The 20,626-nt window shown below is 50.1% G+C and overlaps 1 protein-coding gene across 1 annotated transcript in view; it reads left to right on the plus strand.

Annotated features, from left to right (window-relative positions):
* Positions 1-20,626, plus strand: part of PRKCA (protein kinase C alpha) — a 380,941-nt gene that overhangs the window by 302,223 nt on the left and 58,092 nt on the right. Inside the window, exons 6-8 of the mRNA XM_060082984.1 lie at positions 929-1,085; positions 2,384-2,518; positions 2,762-2,858. Coding sequence (XP_059938967.1) covers positions 929-1,085; positions 2,384-2,518; positions 2,762-2,858 — 389 coding nt within the window. The remainder of the gene's footprint in view (positions 1-928; positions 1,086-2,383; positions 2,519-2,761; positions 2,859-20,626) is intronic.

Genomic DNA, 20,626 nt, shown 5'->3' on the forward strand with positions numbered 1-20,626 from the left:
CGGGTGATTGACAGGCAGGGGCTTCAGCCCTCCCACTGTCAGGAGCCTCCGCCAGCTGCATGTCTGAGCCTGCCGTCCTCTGCGGGTGAAGCAGCCTTTCCTCCTCCTTATTTTGCATTTGCATACGAGTGCTTCTCAATCTAGAATATACGTTGGGGTCACCTGGAGTCTTAGGAAATACTTCAGAGTCTGAAATTCTGGACTGGGGCCTGTGAGTCTGTGTGTCTCCTCGGTGCCAGGTGCCGCCCCAGGTGCTGCTGGAAGGTGAGCCTGCCCTTGGTGTCAGGCTGTAGCCCCTGTGAAGCACCTCCTGCGTTACTGCCTGTGCACTGGTAGCTCTAGCCCCTGCTGCACAAGGGTTCACCTGGAGAGCGTCTAAAAACTTGCCCCCCACCACTAGAGATTCTAAGTTAGTTGTGAGCGTTGGAATTTTCAAACCCCCTCCCACGCGATTCTAACATACAGCCAGTTTAGAAACCACCAGCCTTTACAAAGGAAAGAGATGACTTCTTCTAGGAGTTCAAGTGCCGCTGGGCCGTGGACTAGTCTGCCGGTTGCTTGGGTGGGGAGGTGGGCCAGTTCCCCCAGAGGGGGGCTGCCAGTGGACCCTGGGGATCTCATTGCGATGCAGATTCTGCTTCACCAGGTTTGGGGTTTGACCCAGGTGTCACAGGTGCTGCTGGACCAGGCTGATACTGAGTCTCAAGGCTTGACCACAGGGGCCTCCCCAGCACCCGTTACCCCTGGCGGGGGTGGCGGTGGGCAGCTCCTCTCGTGTTGAGGGTCAGAGGTTCTTGATCCAAACCTCCTCTCCTTTCAGTGCCATCTTGACGTCTCTCTATCAGCTGAGTCCTGACGCAGGACACCCGGCAACGAGGGTCTGTTCTATTTTTGTAACGTTGGATCTTTCTTCCTTCTCTCTTCACAGTACGAGATGCAAAAAATCTCATCCCTATGGATCCAAATGGGCTTTCAGATCCTTATGTGAAGCTGAAGCTTATTCCTGACCCCAAGAACGAAAGCAAACAAAAAACCAAAACCATCCGTTCCACACTGAACCCCCAGTGGAATGAATCCTTTACGTTGTAAGTTGAATCCTCTCTTCCTGATGGCTTTCCTCCCTCATGTTGTTAGCAGTGCTGAGCTGGGCTTTATAAACGTCTTTAAACATGGCGTCATCCCTAAGCCCTTCTCCTATGGCAGCTAGAGAGGTAGCTGCGTTCACCCTTGTCTGATGGATGGAAACTCGGTTTACCAAGACTTACATGACGCAGGCCCCAAATGACCATCAGTAACTTCTGTACAAAAAAATTCTTTTACATTACAGATGATATAAAAAGGTATAGTGTGTCCCACCTCTTGATGGACTTAGGTTTTTTTTAAGGGTTAGAAGAGGGTGTAGGTAAGAGTTTAAATAATAAGTTTAAAAACATGGAGTAAGTGAGTACCATAGAAGCTGCTGTTGCCACTGAAATGGGGAGATTATCCTTATGTCTAAGCAGGGAAGACTTCCTGGAGAAGGCACCATTTAAAGTGGATGTGAAAGGAATGTGAGGATTTCAGAGGCAGAGATGGGAGGAGGGAAAGAAGGGAGGAGGGGGTGGGAGGAGGGGGCGGAATAAGCAAGTCTGGAGCAAGAAAGCACTGAGTGCAGCTGAGCACAAGCAAGAGGTCCTCTTTGGGCTTCCCTGGTGGCACAGTGGTTGAGGGTCCGCCTGCTGATGCAGGGGGTGCGGGTTCGTGCCCCGGTCCGGGAGGATCCCGCATGCCGCAGAGCGGCTGGGCCTGTGAGCCATGGCCGCTGAGCCTGTGCATCTGGAGCCTGTGCTCTGCAACGGGAGAGGCCACAGCAGTGAGAGGACCGCGTACCGCAAAAAAAAAAGAGGTCCTCTTTGTGGAGGAGAGCACAGGAAGCATGTGTGTACAACCAGAAGGTAGCTGTCTAGGATATAGATCAGAGACTGTCCAGCTTTGCTCTGTGAAGGGCTGGATGGTAAATAGTTTAGACCTTATGGGTCATACAGTCTGTTGCAGGTACACAGCTATGCTGTTCGAGGTTCAAAGCAGCCACAGACAATATCTGTCTCAACAAAAGGCCATGACTGTATTCCAATAAAACTTTATTTACAAAAGCAAGCAGTGGGCCTGATTTGGCCCTTGGCTCAGAGCTTGCTAACCCCTAGTCTAGAGCCTCATGGCCAAGGGGCTGGTACTTTGTTGATGATGGAGAACCCCAGGAAGAGAATTGAATACAATATTTTTTTGAATCTCAGGCTCAGATCATGAGCATGCGATATCTTCCCCAAAATCATGATCAAGATAACCCTGTGTGTGTGTGTGTGTGTGTGTGTGTGTGTGTGTGTGTGTGTGTGTTCTTTCGTAGCAAATTAAAACCTTCAGATAAAGACCGACGACTGTCCGTAGAGATCTGGGACTGGGATCGAACAACCAGGAACGACTTCATGGGGTCCCTTTCCTTCGGAGTCTCAGAGCTGATGAAGATGCCGGCCAGTGGATGGTGAGGAAGCCCGAGTGTGTCTGTGTGAACCAAGAGCTAATTGTCTGAAAATGTTAGCGTGCCTGGAGATTCCGGAAACTGGCCAGTTTAAGTCCAAAGTGACTGTTGATTATGCAGTTACCTGGGTACCATCTCCCCAGGGGGTGCATTTCAGAAACAGCTGGACTAGAGCCTTGGGGTGCGGGGTGAACCTGGGTGGTGCCAGTGTGGGGCTCACCCCCTCCTCTCCCCTGTCTCTGAAAGGTACAAGTTGCTGAACCAAGAGGAAGGTGAGTACTACAACGTGCCCATTCCAGAAGGTGATGAAGAAGGCAACATGGAGCTCAGGCAGAAATTCGAGGTGAGGAGACAACACAGTGACTTAATCATCTTTCTGTTTAGAAAGCTTCACTCCAGGAAGGGCCAGATTTTTGTGATCACGTGTCTGGAAGGCAGACAGTCATTTAAATGTTAATCTTGTTCTTTATGTAAAGGCATAAATGTTGCGTAATCACCTTCCTTTGCAAGCTGTTGACATTCTGTGGCTTTTATCGGTTAGAGAAAGGAGACTGGAAACAGCCCAGCAGTGAGCCTGGTTGGTTCCTGTTTAAGGAATCGGTTTGGCCTGGTTGGTTCCTGTTTAAGGAATCGGTTTGGCATCAGCTGGGAGACGGCCCGGTCTAGCCTCCTCCCGGTGGGCAGGAAGTCACCTGGGCCTTAACCTGGGAGGCTGCTCAGGTGTCATTTTCAGGACAGAAGCTGAATTTTTGCTGCAGATCATTGGGAAAGGCAGCTCTTTCTGCTCCTCCCCCTGGGTGTGTGTCTGCCTTCTGTCCCAGTTTTGTCACCTGCCACCCCTGACTTCCCTCTTCCTCCTCCTGTCAATCCCTGCTTCTCACTACTCAGCAGACGTCTCGGCCTTTCATGAACATTCTTTCCTCCAAGCACCCGCCTTATGTTCCAAGTCACAGCTTTTTGTTTTCCCTGTTTCTCTAATCACCTGTGCGCTGGCTGTTTGAAGGATTCATTCTAGCAGCCCACGGAGTCTCTGTACCCGGCCCGTCCCTTGGGAAGCTTTCCCTTCCTCGGGCTCATTAGGATGCCCTGCAGTTCCCCCACCCTGAAGAAATACACGCGGGCACGTACGCATGTACACAGGAGGCCCGCGCCGTAGGCACTAACGGGATGATGCCCTCGTGTGCCTCCTCTTCTCGCTGTGGCTTTCTTCTTCCAAATAAAATTCCGTCCCAGAGACGCACACAGGTCATATCCAGAGAGACTGAGTTCCAAAGGACGTAAAACACAAAAATGTCCAAAGTGCTTTGTCACCGATATCTGGTTAAAAGAGGCTGTTGATGGCAAACACTTAAGGGCAGGGGCTGTGAGCCTGGGTGCCCTTGGGAGCGTAAAGGGGTGAAATGTGTCCCCGAGAATATATATAAACGGCGGTGACGGCGGGCCTCTGGGCGGGTGGGACAGCGGGGTGCGGTGCGTGCTCAGGCGGCACCCCCACCCCGGGCCCCAGCCGACGGCGGCTGAGCTCGAAGCGGGTCATGTGCTACCGGATCTTCCAGTTCTTCCAGGGAAGCCACAAGGCCCGATTTTCACATGGCATGTTCTGATTCAGTTTAGTATCAGCAGCCAATTAAAGCTTGAACTTTGCGTGAGTCAAACATGTATCTATTGCCTTAGACGCAGGGAGGATCCAGCCAGTGAGAACCAGCTTGTAATCTCTGCTCTCGAAACAGAGATGAAGTTCTTTGCAAAGAGGCTTACGATAGCTAGAAGCATTCAAGTGCAAGGCTGCCCGCTAGGGTCTGGGGGCGCTTCAGGGGCCTCTGCGAGGCGTGGCTCGTGTCTGATTGCTTCTTCCTTCCCGTCACCATCCTCCCGCTCCCTGCCACAGGAGCACAGGTGCCTGGAACGCTGCCAGGAGGGCTGCTTCCCTGACCCTGTGCCCCCCGCCCGCTGAGAAGGAAACCGTTCTAGAGAGAGTGTCGGGACGGAGGGGAACCCAGGGGCTAAGGAGACCCTGCCTGCGTCCCGCGTGGGGTGCAGGTGCAGGTCACCGGCTGTGGGGCTCAGGGCCGCGGGAGGTGCGGGGTGCACCTGGGGGAGGAGGGTGCTCGGGCCTCGCGTTGGCGTCGCTCTTGGTAACGTCTGAGGCTTCTCTTTGCTGGTGGAAAAACAGTGACGCACGTCTCAGGCTTCATTCCCGTGGCTTCCTGGTGAGTGACCTTCCTGTTTTTCTGGGCGGTGAGTTTAGCTTTTTACAAAGGTCAGCGTTACAAACTCAAAGCAAAAACTGAACAACCCGGGCCAGAGGGCTTGAGGCTGGAGGGCAGCGTTTCTCTCCTGGGACGGGTTAGGGGCCACGTGCGTTGAGCCTGGCGCTGTTCCCCGTCCTCGGCTCCGGGGGTGTGAACGTCACAGACCCGGCGGTGGCATCGTGGGCTTTGCTGAAGGGCCTCCCCCGTCCAGCTCGGTGAGCGCTGTGCCCAGGGCGCCTGGTGGACCACGCCCCCAGCCTTTCCTCTCAGCGCCCTCCGGCTGTGTCCCCAGGCTTTGCCAGTCACGGCGGCTCACTTAGAGCATTTGTAAAGCGCTCTGCAAGAGGCTGTGCGGGAAGCCGCTTGACAGCGTCACCGAGATGTGGAGAGTTTGGGGACCCCTCTCGTGCGGCCGTTCAGAGTGGGCAGATCGGATTCTAGGCAGGGCCTCGATCGTCCAGTGGGGGGGTCTGGAAATGGGGAAGTTGCGGGGTTTCCTCGGCACCAGACTGCTGTGAGCCAGGCTGTGAAGGCCAGGTCCATGTTGGGGCAGCCCTGGGTGACAGCCAGCCTGCCTGAACGGGCCCCAGTGGCATCAGGCTGTGAGTTAGGACGCTGCCTCTTGGCCCCCAGCCGCAGCGTGACCGCCTCGCAGCATCTACAGAATCCCGTGTTCCCTTCCCTCCATGTGATACATGCAGTGGGCTTGCTTTCCATACTACTGCTCCCACCCCACACCCACTCTTTTACAGACACTTTCCCAGTTTGATTCAGCTGAGTACAGTTTTCTTTAAAATTTCAAGTTCCGTGGTGAATCAGGATTGGCTGAAACACAACACGACAGTCTTGTTAGGAACAAGCCTTCCTCAGTGGGATTGTAGAACCTCTAGTCTATAGGGTTATTTTTTCCGTGTCCAGCTCTGTTTTCTCGGAAGAGTTAACTCAACTCTGGTTTTCGAATCCTTCCCCGGAAATCAAAAGTCATTTTCTTATGAAAGAAAAATCAAAACAAATGAACATTTACAGCTCAGCCACTGCACTAGTATTTATCTGGTCATAATATGGGAAAAGATTTCAAATTTATTGTTGATTCTAGAATCTTGGCAAACAGAATGATCAGTGAGTGAAGCTCTTAGGAGCCCAGGAGAATCCCAGGATGGTCGGAAATGACCTTACTCCGTAGTGTGTTGTCCCACGGGAGTTCGTCTGCCTAAAAGCCGAAGCCAGAACCTTGACTGTGATATTCACGGGCAGCGCATCTGCGGTGCCTGTTCCGTGTTTGTCTTCAAATAAAGTACACGTGGACCCCGATTCACAAACGTAAATTATATATTTGTTCATTTGTTCACTAATAAGGTTTCCAGCAATGAATAAAGCAAACCGTCCCCCCATCTGTGGAGGTTAGGTTCTGTACCTGTGAGCCTTGCTTCAGATCTTTTTGGGAACGATGCAGGAAGCGTATTTGGAAATAAACATAACCCCCTGTGCTGCTCAGTGACCCCCTAGACCTCCCGTCGCTGTTGAGGACATCCAGGTCTCCTGTTCCTGCCTCCCGCTTCTGGGCCCCGCTCCCCGGGGTGCGGCTTGTGGTCAGAGGCCAGGAAGAGGGTCTCCTTTCCCTCAGAGGTGATCCAGCGATGGGTTAGCCGTGCCCAGCAAACGTTCCTTAAAGGGTCCCATGATGAATGCTTCCGGCTTTGCACAGCACGGGGTCTCTGGCACAGCTACTCACCTCTGCCTTCGTAGCTTGAAAGCAGCCCCAGACAAGACGTCAACAAATGGATTTGGTTGCGTTCTAACAAAATGTTATTTACAAGGACAGGCGCCGGGCCAGCCCTGCCCGTGGGTTACCAGCCCCGGCCCGTGGGTTACCAGCTCAGTCCCGTGGGTTACCAGCCCCTGGCTCAGCCCGTGGACCCAAGAATCAGACCTGGTTCTGCCACGTATTAACCACGTGACCTTCCTGTGCGTGTCCTTCACTGTAAATGGGAATAATAGTTGTATTTACTTCACAGAATTGTTTCGAAGATTAGTCAGTAGGAAAGTTCTAAAAGCACACTTATGCATCCTCCTCCTCTATATGTTTCATTGCAAAAACTAGGTTACTGAGGGCACTTTTTTTTTTTTTACTTTAGGAGCTTCTCTTAAAAAGATTAATTTTCACGTTGCAATCATGCTGTCAATAATGGGCACGTTCTAAGTTCTGTAGACCAGCCGTATGATGAAATAGAGGCTTAATGGTAAGAACTTTATCACCATTTAATAATGTTTTTATGGAGAGATCTATCTTCATTTACGTTGACATGGATTTCTGGAACGTAATGTGTGTAAATTGGGAACTGCGTGTAACTGGCATTGGATCAGATAATCCCTGGACAAAACAGGGTTTCAGTAATTTTCATGGGAGGAGAATTCTGACGCTGAGGATTCCGTCCGCATGGGCACTTCTACAGGGGCTTGGCTTAGGGTCCTGGTTAAACACTCCAGGTGAGCACGTCTGGAAGGTGCTGGCTGTAAACCACCGGGAATGAAGGCAGGATAATTAATCACCAGGAGAGTGGCAGCTAATGACTCATGAGGTCAATAACAGAAAGGGCACGTCATCCACTCACATGAAAGCCCAGCATCTCTGTGGGTGCCATGTTGCTGTTTTGATCTCTTAAAAAATCCGGGGTCTGAACCTTTTGCATCTTGAGCTATGCCTGGGGACTTCTACACGACATTCAACTTACCCGTTGGAAGAAAGGGTCTCTTCTGACCACACCTGTTCGTCGTTTAAAACGTTTTCAGAGGACCTACTGGCATTTTGTCCATTTCCCCAGTTGTTAGTGAGCTGTCTGACTCTTCCCCGGAGCCATCTGGGCCACGTCTACCTGCAGAGTTGGGTTTGTCCCAGAATCAAGAAAATAGGAGGAGGAAAGGGGTGGCGAGGAAGGGGACCACTTCCCTCCCTAGGGCCTGATGCAGAGCCTTCTCCTAAGGCCTGGCCCCTCATCCCTGGGCAAGGCATTCTAACCAAGACCAGCCCTGCTACCCGGGGAGAAACTGAGCCAGAAGAGCTGAGAACCTTCGTCAGGTTTTAATCCAGTATCACTGCCACTACCTCTAATTTGTATTTTGATGACTCTCGGGTACAGACGGGCTTTAAAGGAACTCATTTCTACCTGTGGGGTTGCTTGTCTCCCACACATGTCGTTACAGTTATAGGAGAGTCTGAGGTTTAAAAAAAAAAGTCAAGCAGCTTTCCTCAAAGGAGGCCTCACCCTTCCCTTCTGCCTGGTTATCCTGGATTCGTCACTTTAATCATTTGTTTTAGATCATTTAAAAAACAACATAAGAAGAAGCTAAAAGCACCTTCGTCTCTTTCTCTTCTTGCTACCCACCTTGCTCCACTCCAGCGTAAGTGGAAATCTACTATTAAAAAAAAAAGTTAAGAAGCAAAACAGACACACCCATAGCGGAATTAAGACAACTCAGAGGCCACGCGTTTTGGGCTTTGTCTGCGTCGGAATATTTCTGTTGTCAGAAAATAATGGAAAGTAGTGCCCCAGGGGAAAGCTGGCAGATGATACTTCCTAAATAACTCCGTGGAGTATAAGCATTCAGGAAAACAAGATGAATTTATTTAAATTGCAGTGTGTGAGCTCCCGGTAGGGAAATAGTTTTAAAGTTCTATAGAAAAGAGAGAAATTGATGACCATGTGTGAGGCACGGGGTGTGGTCTTGACCACCATCTCCCATCCTATCCCTTCAGGGAGCAGGAGATGATGGCTGAGCTCCAGGCGTTTTCTGTGCTGAGCACGGGGACCACGTTCCTTTGAGAAGTGGTAGAACCTCGTGTGGTTAAGAGCCCAGCCCTGGAGTCCTCCTGCCGGGGTTCAAATCCGGCTCATCTCCATCCCACTTGTCTGAACTTGGACAGCTTACTCAGGGCAGGGTATTCTAGGAAGAATATACAACTCGGAATCGTTCTCCGGGGCTTCACATCCTGGCTCTTCCACTTACTAGCTCTGGTGACGTCGGGTGAGATTCTTAAACTCTCTGATCTTTATAGTTTCCTTGTTCATGAAACAGGGATGATAATAGTACTACTTACTGAATTGCTCCGAGGACGACAGCAGTTCATTTATGTAAGTTGCTTAGCCTGGTCCCTGACACAGAGTGAGTGCTCAGTACATGTTAGCTAGGACTCCTTTTTGCCTTTATCAAAGCTGATTATATGAAAAAGACATTACCTATTCAAATTGAATTTTGACTTACGTTTATAAAAACGTGTATGGGCTTCCCAGGCCGTCTCTTCTTCGGCTGTTTCCTGTGGCACGTGGCACGTAGCTGCATTTTCCCTTACCCTGAAAATCCTCTAGTGGCTGCCCATTTCAGCAGCCACTGGCCACATGAGTCTATGGAGCATTTAAAATATGGTCAGTCTGAGCTGAGATGTGCATGCTGCAAGTATGAAATGCACACCGGATTTCAAAGGCTCAGTAAAAAGAAGAGAACATAAAATAGCTCATGAATAATAATTTTTATGTTGATTATATATTGAAATAATATTTTGGATCTCTTGGGTTAAATATACATTTAATAACTATTCTCCTTTGTGTTCTATGCTTTTATATGTTAGTATTAAACATAATATTATTGGAATGAATTTCACCTGTTTATCTCTTTAATGAGCTTACTAGAAAATGTAAAATTACGTCTGTAAGTCACATCTGGACAGGGCTGGTCTAAGACATTCCTCCCAATGAAGAAAAACAGTTTCTTGCAAGATGAGGACTGAAATGCAAAACCCATGACTTTCTGATGTACAGTATTTTTCCCGGGCTTAAGAAATCAGTTGTTTCCAAGAGACTTGGATTTCAGAAAATAGATTCCCTCAAAATTCTGAGCCCATTGTTGGGTGCAGATAAGTCTAATCTTTTTGCATGGCCAAGTAACTATATTAGAGACAGGGATATAACAAAGCTGGGGTGATATTTGAGTTATTTAGTAATTTAATAATACACATTTCTAGTAATAATCTCAAAAGTCACAGTGAAATCTCTTGACATTCTCTGGTTAGTTGGAAAGTTGTGAGCAGAGGTCAGACGTCCGGGGAAGTGAAGGGGCGGGTCACCTCTGGCCTGTCTTCTGAACACAAGGTGGTCTTACGCCTCATATTGTAGCAAACATGTGACCCGAAGACTGGGATCCCGGAGCTATGTCGATTTTAACAGGTATTTTGGAAACAGGTGACACTAGCTTTTTGTGGCTGAAATATTTGGAAGACTTGTTTGAATAGATTCTACAGAATGTCCACTGGTCAGAATCTAAAGCTGGATTAGCAATGGCTTCTGTCAATAATGTATGATGTGTCTTCACAGCTTTTTGTATTTGTGACCATTTGGTCTAAACCCAAAAGAAGCCAAGATAAAATTGATCCCCATGGTGCATGAGAGTGAGCTACTTTGCAGGATTTGTGGTAGAGCTCCAGAAAGTACTAGCAGGAGCACCCTGGAAACTCTGCAGATGCCTGAAGATCACATATGTATCTGTTCTTATTGATTCTGGGGGAACGTTTTGAGATCATCCTTGTCACTGATTAGCAAAACGTGATCCGATTATGATTAGAGTTAAGGTATTTTAAACCACCGCACATGAGACTCAGTTGCTAGGTTATATATGGAAAGAGCAAGCAAGCATTCTTCTGTTTACTGTTGTTGAAATTGGATTTTCCAAAAGCCTCCAGTGTCTTTGAAGACTTCAGCTAATTCAGGATATTCTTCGGATGGGAAAAAAATAGTTCATTGGAGACCCTCAGTTAAATTGTAGCTGTTTGTTGATTTGATCTGGCCTGCCACTGTTACTATGGAAACCTGAGTACTTTCAGATGACCTTTTGGACACAGAATAGAAAATCTAAGTGCCCTGATACGGATTCTGCTTTTTTCCCCCCTAAATGGCTTACATAATTACTTTCTGAACTGTGTGATGCTAAGAGGAGGAAAAATCTATAAAATGTACATTAGTTAAAAGAGATTTTATTTTAATCTTTGTGCTTCGGTTCTGTCTTAGGAGCAAAATCTTAAACTAAAATGGGACAAGGCTTGGTGTTGGAAACCATTTTCACCCCTCCATTAGATCATTGTAATGGGGTTAGCCCTGCCCCTCAGCAGAGCAAACTCCAAGGAAGCCCCTGAAAGCAACTGCACAGAATTTTTTATTAGTCTGTGAGGGAGGCTGAATGCATTTATATTACAGCAGGGCAACATGTTTTCAGTATAATTTATCTTATGGAAGTGATTTTGTTGGGAAACCAAAAGAAGACAGTACACCCTGGTCGTCTGTTCCATCCTCATGAACTCCTGAAATGACAGAAAAGCTTTGTATTTGTAGCCGTGGAGGTGGCCTTGTGGCTGGGGGTTGCTGGTTGAAGAAACAGGGCAAACCTAGTACCAGTAAGTGTCAGCAGCAGTTGTCACGTGTCCCCAGGCTGACAGGGATGGGAAGGAGGGAAGAGAGAGCCAGTGTCCACCGACATGACGTAGACATGATGCACGTCTTTATCGTGCAGTCTCGAGCACCTGAGGAGTGCAAGGCCCCTGGAAGAGAAAAGCTAGGATAAGGATAACAGCACACTCGATGGTGTTTGCTGTCTTCCCCAAGGAACATAGCCTACAGAGAATTAGGGTTGTGGATCCCTAGAGAGCTGATTCCAGGGTCTCTGAAGGCAGAGGTGACACCCTGGTGCTCTGGACGCTGGCAGCTCCACGTCTCCTCCGTGGGCCAGCAGCATCTGGGGCTTTAATATTAAACACGGAAACGTCCGGGATCCAGGCGGCTGCTGGGGGTGAAGAGCACAGTCCTGGGTCAGGCCGTCCGGCTTCGAAACTGCAGAATCTCAGACCCCGTTCTGGACTTGTACTGGGTCAGAATCTGCATTTTAACCATGTCCCCATGTGATTCCTGTGCCCATCACAGCTTGAGACATGCCGGTGGAGAAGACGTGACCTGTTGACTAGCAAGTAAACAAGCTCAGATTTCAGGGTGTTTGTAGTGAGGGCAGACTCCATCACCCCAGTATCCATAGCAAGCAGCGTGGGGTCACAGCCAACCACGTGTCCACTTCTTGGTTTTAATATCTCATTTTATTTTATTTTATTTTTCAATTTTATGGAAGTATAGTTGATTTTCAATGTGTTAATTTCTGCTGTACAGCAAAGTGATTCAGTTATATATGTATATATATAAGTATATGTATGACCTTTCTGTTTATCCCACCTGTCCACTTTTAAATGGTTGGGGAAAAAAATCAAAGAAGAGTAATATTTGTGATACTTGAAAACTAGGTGAAATTCAAATTTCAGGGTCCATAGACTGTTAGTGACACAACCATGTCCATTCATTCCCTTGCTGGCTGTAGCTGCTTTCACGCTACGACAGCAGAGTTGAGTCATGTGACAGAGACTAAGACCCATGAAGCCTAATAAAATACATGTTGTCTGGTCCTTTCCAGAAAAAGTTTACTGGCCCCTGGAAAGATAGAATAATGGAATATCAGAGCTGAGAGGGGTGTTAAAATCATCTTTGTCGATGGGAAAACCAAAGCACAGAGGAAGTTAGTTGAGCTCGTGAGTAGCAGGACCCAGCTCCCGTCTAGCATAAGGCTTCTCTCCCCTGTCCTGGTCCTGTTCCCCCCGCACCCATGACACCCTCCCCCAGGTGTACGCTATGTTCTTTCACGCATCTCAGAACCTGCTGCGTTCCCTTGGAAAGACCCTCCCTCCTCTGCGTCCCTGCCTCAGGCTCATCGGATCCTACCCCAGCCTTTACCTAATCCTCCAGCCTTTTAAACTGGCCTGACAACGTTTCCTTGTGCAAACTGAAGGCCGCTCCCTTGCTGGACACACCTGTGAGATGTGTCGCCTTCATGCATCCAGAGTAAGAACCTTGGTTCCTGCTCTGAATGCTTTGAAATCTAAACGTCAGGCCCGCGAGGAATCCACCTTTCCCTGGCTTTTGTCGACATCGCAGGGAGGCCTCTGAGCTCAGGTGTGTGTCTGGGAAGAGGAGGGAAGCCGTCCAGGGCCGAGACCACTCTGCAGCCCACAGTCTCCCTCTGCTTACACCCCAAGTCCCTCGAGCACTGGGGCAAACCCACACATGCGATGAATATGGTCACCCTTGGAGATGGACCAGCTCCTTTCCCACCCTGCTGGTGGGCTCCAGAAATGGGTAATTCTGGGGATTTCCAGCTGGTGAATTCTGCCTCTACTCAGGGAGAGAGAGCTAAGACATGAACCTTGTTGCTAAGGACGTTGCTGAGTAGTAACGGGATGTGAAAGCTTTTACCGTGTCTCCGCTCTGTGGGTAACAGTCCTGACCCTTAGCCCACACCCGGCAGCTAACCTAGATGAGCAGGTGATGACTCAGGCCACAGGTCAGTTCTCGGTCCAGCTCTTGAGATGCTGATACAGCCTCACCACTGAAAAGGTGGTGACTGGCTTGGTGCCACGTGGCAGGCACGAGGCCTGGGGACACGGAGGCTTCAGAGGGCTCACCACGGCGGCTCCCAAAATGAGGCCCAGGAGCCCGTGGCCGGGCTGCTCTCGGGAGTTTTGTTTTGGTTTTGCTGATGGTTTTGTTTCCATGGATGCGGGTCGCCTTGCCGTTCAAGACCTTGGCCTTGATTGTTCCTCTTCCCTGGCATGAAACCGACAGACAGGTGGGGTCCCGGAGCGTCCTCGCTCAGGAGCTGAGCGAATTCAGCACTGCTGTGTCTTCAGCGCTTCATTGAAAACCAGGTGGTTAACGTTTAGGCTCAGTGCAGCCGACATTGACCTTGTCCACTTTGACCAGGGGCTTTGCTTCCTCCCCGCCCACCCCGACATCCAGGCGTGCGGTCCAGGAAGGCTCCCTCGGGGCTCCTGCAGACTGGCTGGCTGATTCACTGTATAAGCCTTTCCTTTTATTTTTTTTTAAAGGAGATTTGGGTTGGTTTGTTACAGCCAAGCTTGAAACAGCTTAGAGTTCTTTCTGGGGCCATTTAAATCTAAGAATAACTGCCTGGTGGCGGCTGGAAGGCTGCAGGCTGCACGGCACTTGCACAGAAGTGTCCCTGCTGGGGGATTTTTGTCTGCTGTCACAGATGGAAGTTGGAGGTGTGACCCCCTAAAGCTGTGTCACGGACGTCCCAAGGCATCTCAGCCAATCTGGAGACCTCGCTACCTCGAGGTATTCAGGCAGAGATTGGGCAACTCTAACAGAAGCTACAGGAGAGAGAAAGGCAAGCTTAAACTTCATCCGCAGCTCTTTGCAACACCAGGATTCCAGTGAGGATGTTTTTGTTTCTCTTGTTAGTTCCTTTTCATCTTGATGTGGATTAAGATCTCTAGCCTAAAATAGAGCTTTGGGGATTGGAATAAAATGCCCTATTTAGAGAATAATTATAAATAGATTTGTGATTACAGATTTAAAGGGCCATAATTATAAGATGTAATAGAAGCTCATCGATCCAGACCTGTTGAAAACAGATGTGAAATCCACAAGCTGCCCAGTGTCCCGTCTTTGTGCACAAAGCCTTCCAAGCACAAAATATCATCTACTTGTGTCTGGTCTCCTCTCTGCTCAGGATCAGGGCTGTCGTGACCCTTTCAGGCTGCAGAATTTGGGTTCAGAAAATTAGCCTCCCTCACATTTTCTCCCAGCAGCTGACCCACTCCCCAAGTTCCCTGCAGAACTTGGAGAATGAATCCCATGACTGCTTGTGTAGAATTCTCTGTTAAGATGGTCTCAGCTTGCTTTTCTCACATTAGTACTTGAGAAAAGTAAAGTTTTCCAGTCATGGTGGGTTATTTTAGAAGCTGAAAGGTGAACGGATGGCCGCCTGAGGAGTCAAACCTGGTGGATACCTGGCATTTGGTCAACCAGAACTTGGCTAACGAGTTGCTCAGCACTTTTACATTTCACCAGTAACCTTGGGCCTTCTGAATCATCAAGAAAAAGTACATGTTGTTACACATAGTTTTATTGGCAAGTGGGTTTGGTTTTATTCTCGTTTATGGAGTAACAGCGATCTGTGTATAAAGCGACCTGATAACTGGCTGTTAGCACCGCAGACACTCGACTAACCAGCACCCCTGTGTCCCATCACCCCATCCCACGGATTGGCCGAAAGCAAAGGAAACACGTGAATATTGTGGAGCTGTTGCCATGATGCCACGTCTGGCCGCACAGACGCCACGGGGAAGAAGAGAGAAGGGTCACGGCCCCTGTGGTTTGACACGGTTCATTGGGGAAGGGTTAGTTCCCGGCCCTGCAGGGGTCACGGCAGACCTGCAGCCGCGAGCGCCGAGTGCGACCCACCTTCCTTCCCACCATCTCTCCCCTGTTCTTTGTCTGCGTTGGCAGTGGGGCCTGCGGTGCCCGGCACTCACTTTGCCGTCCTCCTGTGTAGCTAGCACTTGCCCTTGCCCTGCCCTCTCCTCTTAGAGGTAGTGCTTCTGCCGCCCTGTCCTCTCCCGCCTTCCCTCCCACAAAATCGTTTGCCCGGTTTCTGTGGCCCCCCGCCTGAGCCCCCAGCCGTGCTCCCCTCTCTTAAGGATGCACTGTGTGTCCTGGTAGCTAGAAATTCGTGCCCACTGTGTCCTGTCCAAACGACCACGGCGCCCCAGCAAGGAAAACGCTTGTGTGTCGACCACCCAGAGGATATTCCAGTCCTCCCCCATCTCCAGATTAGGTGCCTTTAAAGTTTTGCCAGGGAAATAGTGAAATCTCCTATGAGTGATTCATGAGACGTTCAAGCCAATTTGGAAAGCAGCACACGAACAGAAAGAGTGCATCTGTAAACTGACAACACATTTTCCTTTCTTTCTGGTAATACATATTTCTAATCACATATCAAGACCCGTTTCCAATCTGTTTAGGCATACACCTACATTAGCATGCAGTCAATGCGACGTACTTGTACTACATGTGTGTGCTGATCTGCAAGATTATGTAAATATGTCATGGGCTGAAATCATCCAATTGTGATGTTCCGCATGCCTGGCTTCATACTCCTACCTCTATTTCATTTTTTTCTCATTTCTTCCCAACTCATTTAGTTGTTGTAACCTAATCAACCATTCTGTCCCCAAAGGATCCAATGGAATTTTGCAACTTGCATGTAAATTATTTTTAAAATCTGCTCTATTGTCATTTCTGACAACACCACTGTCTTTTGGGGAGCTGGTTTGGGCCACATACCAGCTGTGTTCTCAGTGTATTGCTTTTGTTAATAATTTAAATTAGCCTGAGATTGTTACAGCATATTCAGATTGGAAGCGAGTGGAAAATTTAAACGCTCGAACACTCGGGCACAAAATTTGCAAGAAGAAATCCCACCCCTACCCTAAGCTAGAATCAACATGAATAGTCTTTCAAAAACACTGTACTAAAGAAAACATCTAATAAACCATGTTTCTGAAGTCTCTCATCTGCAGAACTTGTACCTGACACTACAGGCGTGTCTCCTGAAGGGGCCGCAAGAGATTAGTGACCCAGGTGACTGGAAATGGGGAAGAAAACAATATTCTTTGAGGTTTCACAAGTCTTTGCAGAGTGTGGTAGCTGTCATGTCGCTGCCCTCCTGTTGTGTGTGCTTTAAAACCTTGTCACACGACGTGGCACGTCTGCTTTCGAGGATCATCTCCAGAGGTCGGCCCCTCCTGGACATGCTGAGCCGCTGGGCGATGTCGCCCCGGCCCCCCGCCCCCCGAGTGAAGACACCCTGCGTCCTCAGAGTAGGCAGGCACCTCTGGGTCATCCCGGGCACCGAGTCACCTCCCGCTTCCAGACAGACAGACCGCCTGCCGTCTGACACCCGTCATTTCAAATGAGCGCCCCTCTCCCTCCTCTGATGAGCTGGACTCACACTTGGTCCTCGGATCCTAATCGTGGCCCAGAGGCCTTCTGAGTGCTGTGATGTGCCTGCACAATGTGGTTCTGTCTCTGTTACTATACTGGAAACTTCGTTATTCCATGGAGAGATACTACACATACTATGGGGCTGTGTTTCCCAATGGCCAGGAAAAGCTGGTGCAAAACTCAGATGTGGCTGGAAAGGGAAATAGAAAGGAGAAGAAAGGACTAGAGTGAGGGCTTCACCTCCCTGGGGCCCTGCTGGCCAGTGACCGTGGCCCCTCCAGCTCCAGGGAGGGGCATCCCCTCCAGAAGGACTGTCCTCCCCCGCCGGCCGGCAGCACTGCTCTCACCCGACCTTCCGAAGCCCCAGGCTGCCCGGGTTCAAACACAGCCCCACCAGCCCAAGCCATGTGACCATCCTAGTCCCATCAGTGTGTCCAGGTCTAAAATGGGGACGATTCAAGTACCACCTCCTAGGGTCAGGCAGAGGCTTAAACGGGTAAGTGTCACAAGTGCTCAGAACAAGGCGCACCAAGATGTGTCTGCTGCCACTGTTGTTCTCGGCATCCTCCCTGTGTCCCGCCCCGGGCTCAGGGCTCGGCTCAGGGCTCCAGCCCTAGTGGACGTGCCCCTGTGCATCGCTGTTTCCTGAGAAGCTGTCACAGAGTTAAAGGAACCTTCCTTTGTTGGGCTTTCTCAGCGGCTCGTGGGCCCGAGTCGGGGCCCCGGGTGCATCCGGCACACGGAGCCCTTCCTGGGGGAGCGGTTTCGGCCCCCGCCTGCAGCTAAGCAGGGAGACCCTCCTGCCCGGAGGTCACCTAAAACCAGGGGCAGGAGGTGCCGGCCGCAAAGCCTGTTTGCCAGCTCGCTGTGTGCTGGGTGTGTGTTTTATGTTTCCTGCACCTTTTGTTATGGGGTCTTAGGACAAGAAACCCAGATGACTCTACCTGAGAAGGGAAATGTCACCTGGATGTGGGGAGGTCACCCTGACCTGGCGGTGGCAGTGGGGTCCCGTCACTCGTTCACATCTCTTTGCATGGCAGCACCCTCGCTGGCTTGTGAGCCAATCTTTTCCTTGTGGCTTTTTCTGAAAGCGTAGACCTGTCGGTAGTCAGTCCACGGCTGGAACCCGGGACCAGTGCTCTCGGTTGACGTCTGGAGAGGAGCGTGTGGCCAGTGGCCCCGGAGAGGGGGCGGGTGTAGGGGGGCGACCCAGCCGCGATCTTCATCCTCACCGGGCCTGATCCTTTTTCGAGCCACATTTCCCCGGGTCCCGGCAGCCTGTGGGGACCCCTGGGGTCACAGTAACTGAATTCACTTACATTTTACTTCCCCGGCCTGTTGACAGAAGACTCCCGTCCGCTTCCGGGACAGAGACATCCTCTCTCCCGAAGCTCGTCCTCAAGGGCCTCCTCCGGGCCTGGAAACGAGACCCTCAGAGCAGATGCCCTGGCCTGTCGGCCGCGTGTCCTGAGGGTGGCTGGGAGCTCCCAGTCGTTGGGGAGGGGGCCTCCTCGTCCCCTCGCATCCTCTCTGCCTCTCTCCGCCGCGGCCTCAGGGTGGAACCCTTCTGGTACTGCAGCTCGGCAGCAGCTCCTGAGTAAGCGGGACGGGGGTCCCTACACAGGAGGAGGCGGGGAATTTGAGTCCACTTTACAGATGAAGGAACCGAGGCCCCGGAGAGGTCAGCAGTGCCGGAGCTGGTCCTTCCCATCCATGTCCCCCCCCCGGGTCCCCTGTCAGCCGATTACCATGTGGGGCGGTGGCGTGAGGGGACAGCCCAGAACAGCGCAGCTGCCGCCAGTCTTGGAAGCAGGTGTCCCATTGAGCTATAATTAGGTCCCTCCTTTTCAAAGACTGGTGCAGTTTAAAAACGTTCAGCGAAGACAGGATGGAATCAACGATTATGGAAATGTTGTGCTAAATTTAATGGCAGTCGGTCCCGCTTTCAAAATGCTTGCTGCTGTCAGTTAGAGGCGTCTTAGAAAAATTTAAATTGAGTAATTGAGCAAACGTATTCAGCGTTTTAGGGAAAGGATCATATTTTTTTCTGTCTTTACCTCCACGGGGATCAAGTTTCCAACCTCTTGCTAGGTGCCCGGTCCTTCCCACCTTGCCTGCAGCAACTGAATGGCAATGAAATGTCTGGAACTTTCCCCAAGGATCTGGGCTTTATCGCCAGTTACGGTCGGGGTTTTTGTTGCTGTTTGTTTTTCGGGAGCTGATACTCTGTGATTGCTTAACGCCAGTTGACTTTCCCCAGGGGTGGCCATTTCACAGAATTCTGCCCTCCTGTGTCTCTCCTCATTTCTTTATTTCCAAGGTTATTCTGTGCTTCTGCCTGTAAGATAGACACAGCAGGTCTCAGGGGACCACACCAGCCAGCCCCCTCGACCCTCGCAGCCTCCCTGTCACCACGTTTTGCATCTGTGGTTTGCAGAGTCTGGGCCCAGTCAGAGGTTTGGCAAGAGATTCAGGACACAGAGACATCTAAAAGTGGTTGGTTTTTGTTGTTTTCTAGAAATCACGTACATGGCGATTCTGAAACATACTCGGGCATCGGCACACATTCCATAGGCACCACGCAAAGTCCTGGTTCTCACATGAGAGATCTGAGTCATCCTCTATAAAGGTAGAGCTGGGAAGGTAGAATTTGCAGCTTATTTGTGCCATTTTGCAGCATTTAAGGGAACTTTACCTCTGTGGGCCAGACTAGTAAACTTGGGCGTATTTCTGCTCAGAGTCTAGTCAAAATGCAATCGGTCCAGAAAATAAATACCACAAGAGGGCAGTAAAGATTTGCAAATAAAAGAGTCCACAAAAACCTGCACCCAGAAGATAGCAGTGAACTTTACTGCACCTCTTTATTTTTTGATGGGCATGAAGATGAGGTTCTCGCTTTGGGCTCCCAGCTGTTCCTCGATTTTAGGGAATCATCATGGTCCTGCAAGGCGGGGAGGCCCGGGGTTCCTTGAGGTCCCAGTTGTTCCTGCAGTCTGCTCTTGCCGAGTCCAGCCCACTTCATATCTACCCTGCTTTCTTAGCGCAGAGAAGGCTCCCCCACTTCTAAGCAATATTGCCGGCAGTCTGGAAAATCATTTACTTTGATGGCATCATGAGTTCATTCGGCTCTCACCCTGCCCCAGCCGACTTACAAAGCCAGCACCCTGTTGATCCCAGAGGGGGGCGTTTTTAGCAGGAGAAGGATACAGGTTTCAAAAAATGACTAAGTGCCCCAGATCCTTTACCAGTAATGTGCTGCGGTGTGAGCACTCCCGTTAGGGTTTCTTCTAAGGTTGACGTTAGATGGGTGTGTGCCCTCAGCTCCCTGGTCAGAGAAAGATGGTCTTTTTCCAGATGGAACAACTTAGAAAGGATAAAGTTTTTGGTTCCAGCTCCTCACATAAGTCTGGATCCTCAGCCACTGGGGAGAACTAAGGTTGGCAGCCTTTCCAAGACCTTTGTAGCAGGTGAGACCTGATGGTCGTGGATGAGCCTGCCTGAGGTGTGTGTCAGCAATCAACGGACAAATCTGGGAGACGGGGGGGAAACTAGGTTGCCTGCAGAAAAACAGCACAGCCGGACTCTAGAGAGAGATGTGTAACACTCGGTTCCAGATGAACCAGACGCTTTGTATTTTCCACGGTGGGCAGAGTGCTGATGTGTGACCGGTCCAGCGTGTCTCCTGGGAGTGTGGCTCGGTTGCCATGACAACAGAGGCCTGCCGGCTGCCTGCGAGTCCAGCAGCAGCAACAGCCTAAGTGGATGTGTCCGTTAAAATACTTCTCATTCAGAAAATGACTTAATGTGGTTTCCCCAGAAATTTTTGCTCTACCGAACAAGTACTCCACTCACTACGCTGTTTGGCTGCAAAACAGCTTTTTCCCGTGCTGGTCGTGGAAGAGGCTGAGTAGTAATTTAATTCAAGTGCATTTGAGGTTCTTAATTGTTGCCGTTCTGCTGGCTTAGCAAGG

The sequence above is a fragment of the Mesoplodon densirostris genome, chromosome 18, assembly GCF_025265405.1.
Source record: "Mesoplodon densirostris isolate mMesDen1 chromosome 18, mMesDen1 primary haplotype, whole genome shotgun sequence".
Lineage (NCBI taxonomy): Eukaryota > Metazoa > Chordata > Mammalia > Artiodactyla > Ziphiidae > Mesoplodon > Mesoplodon densirostris.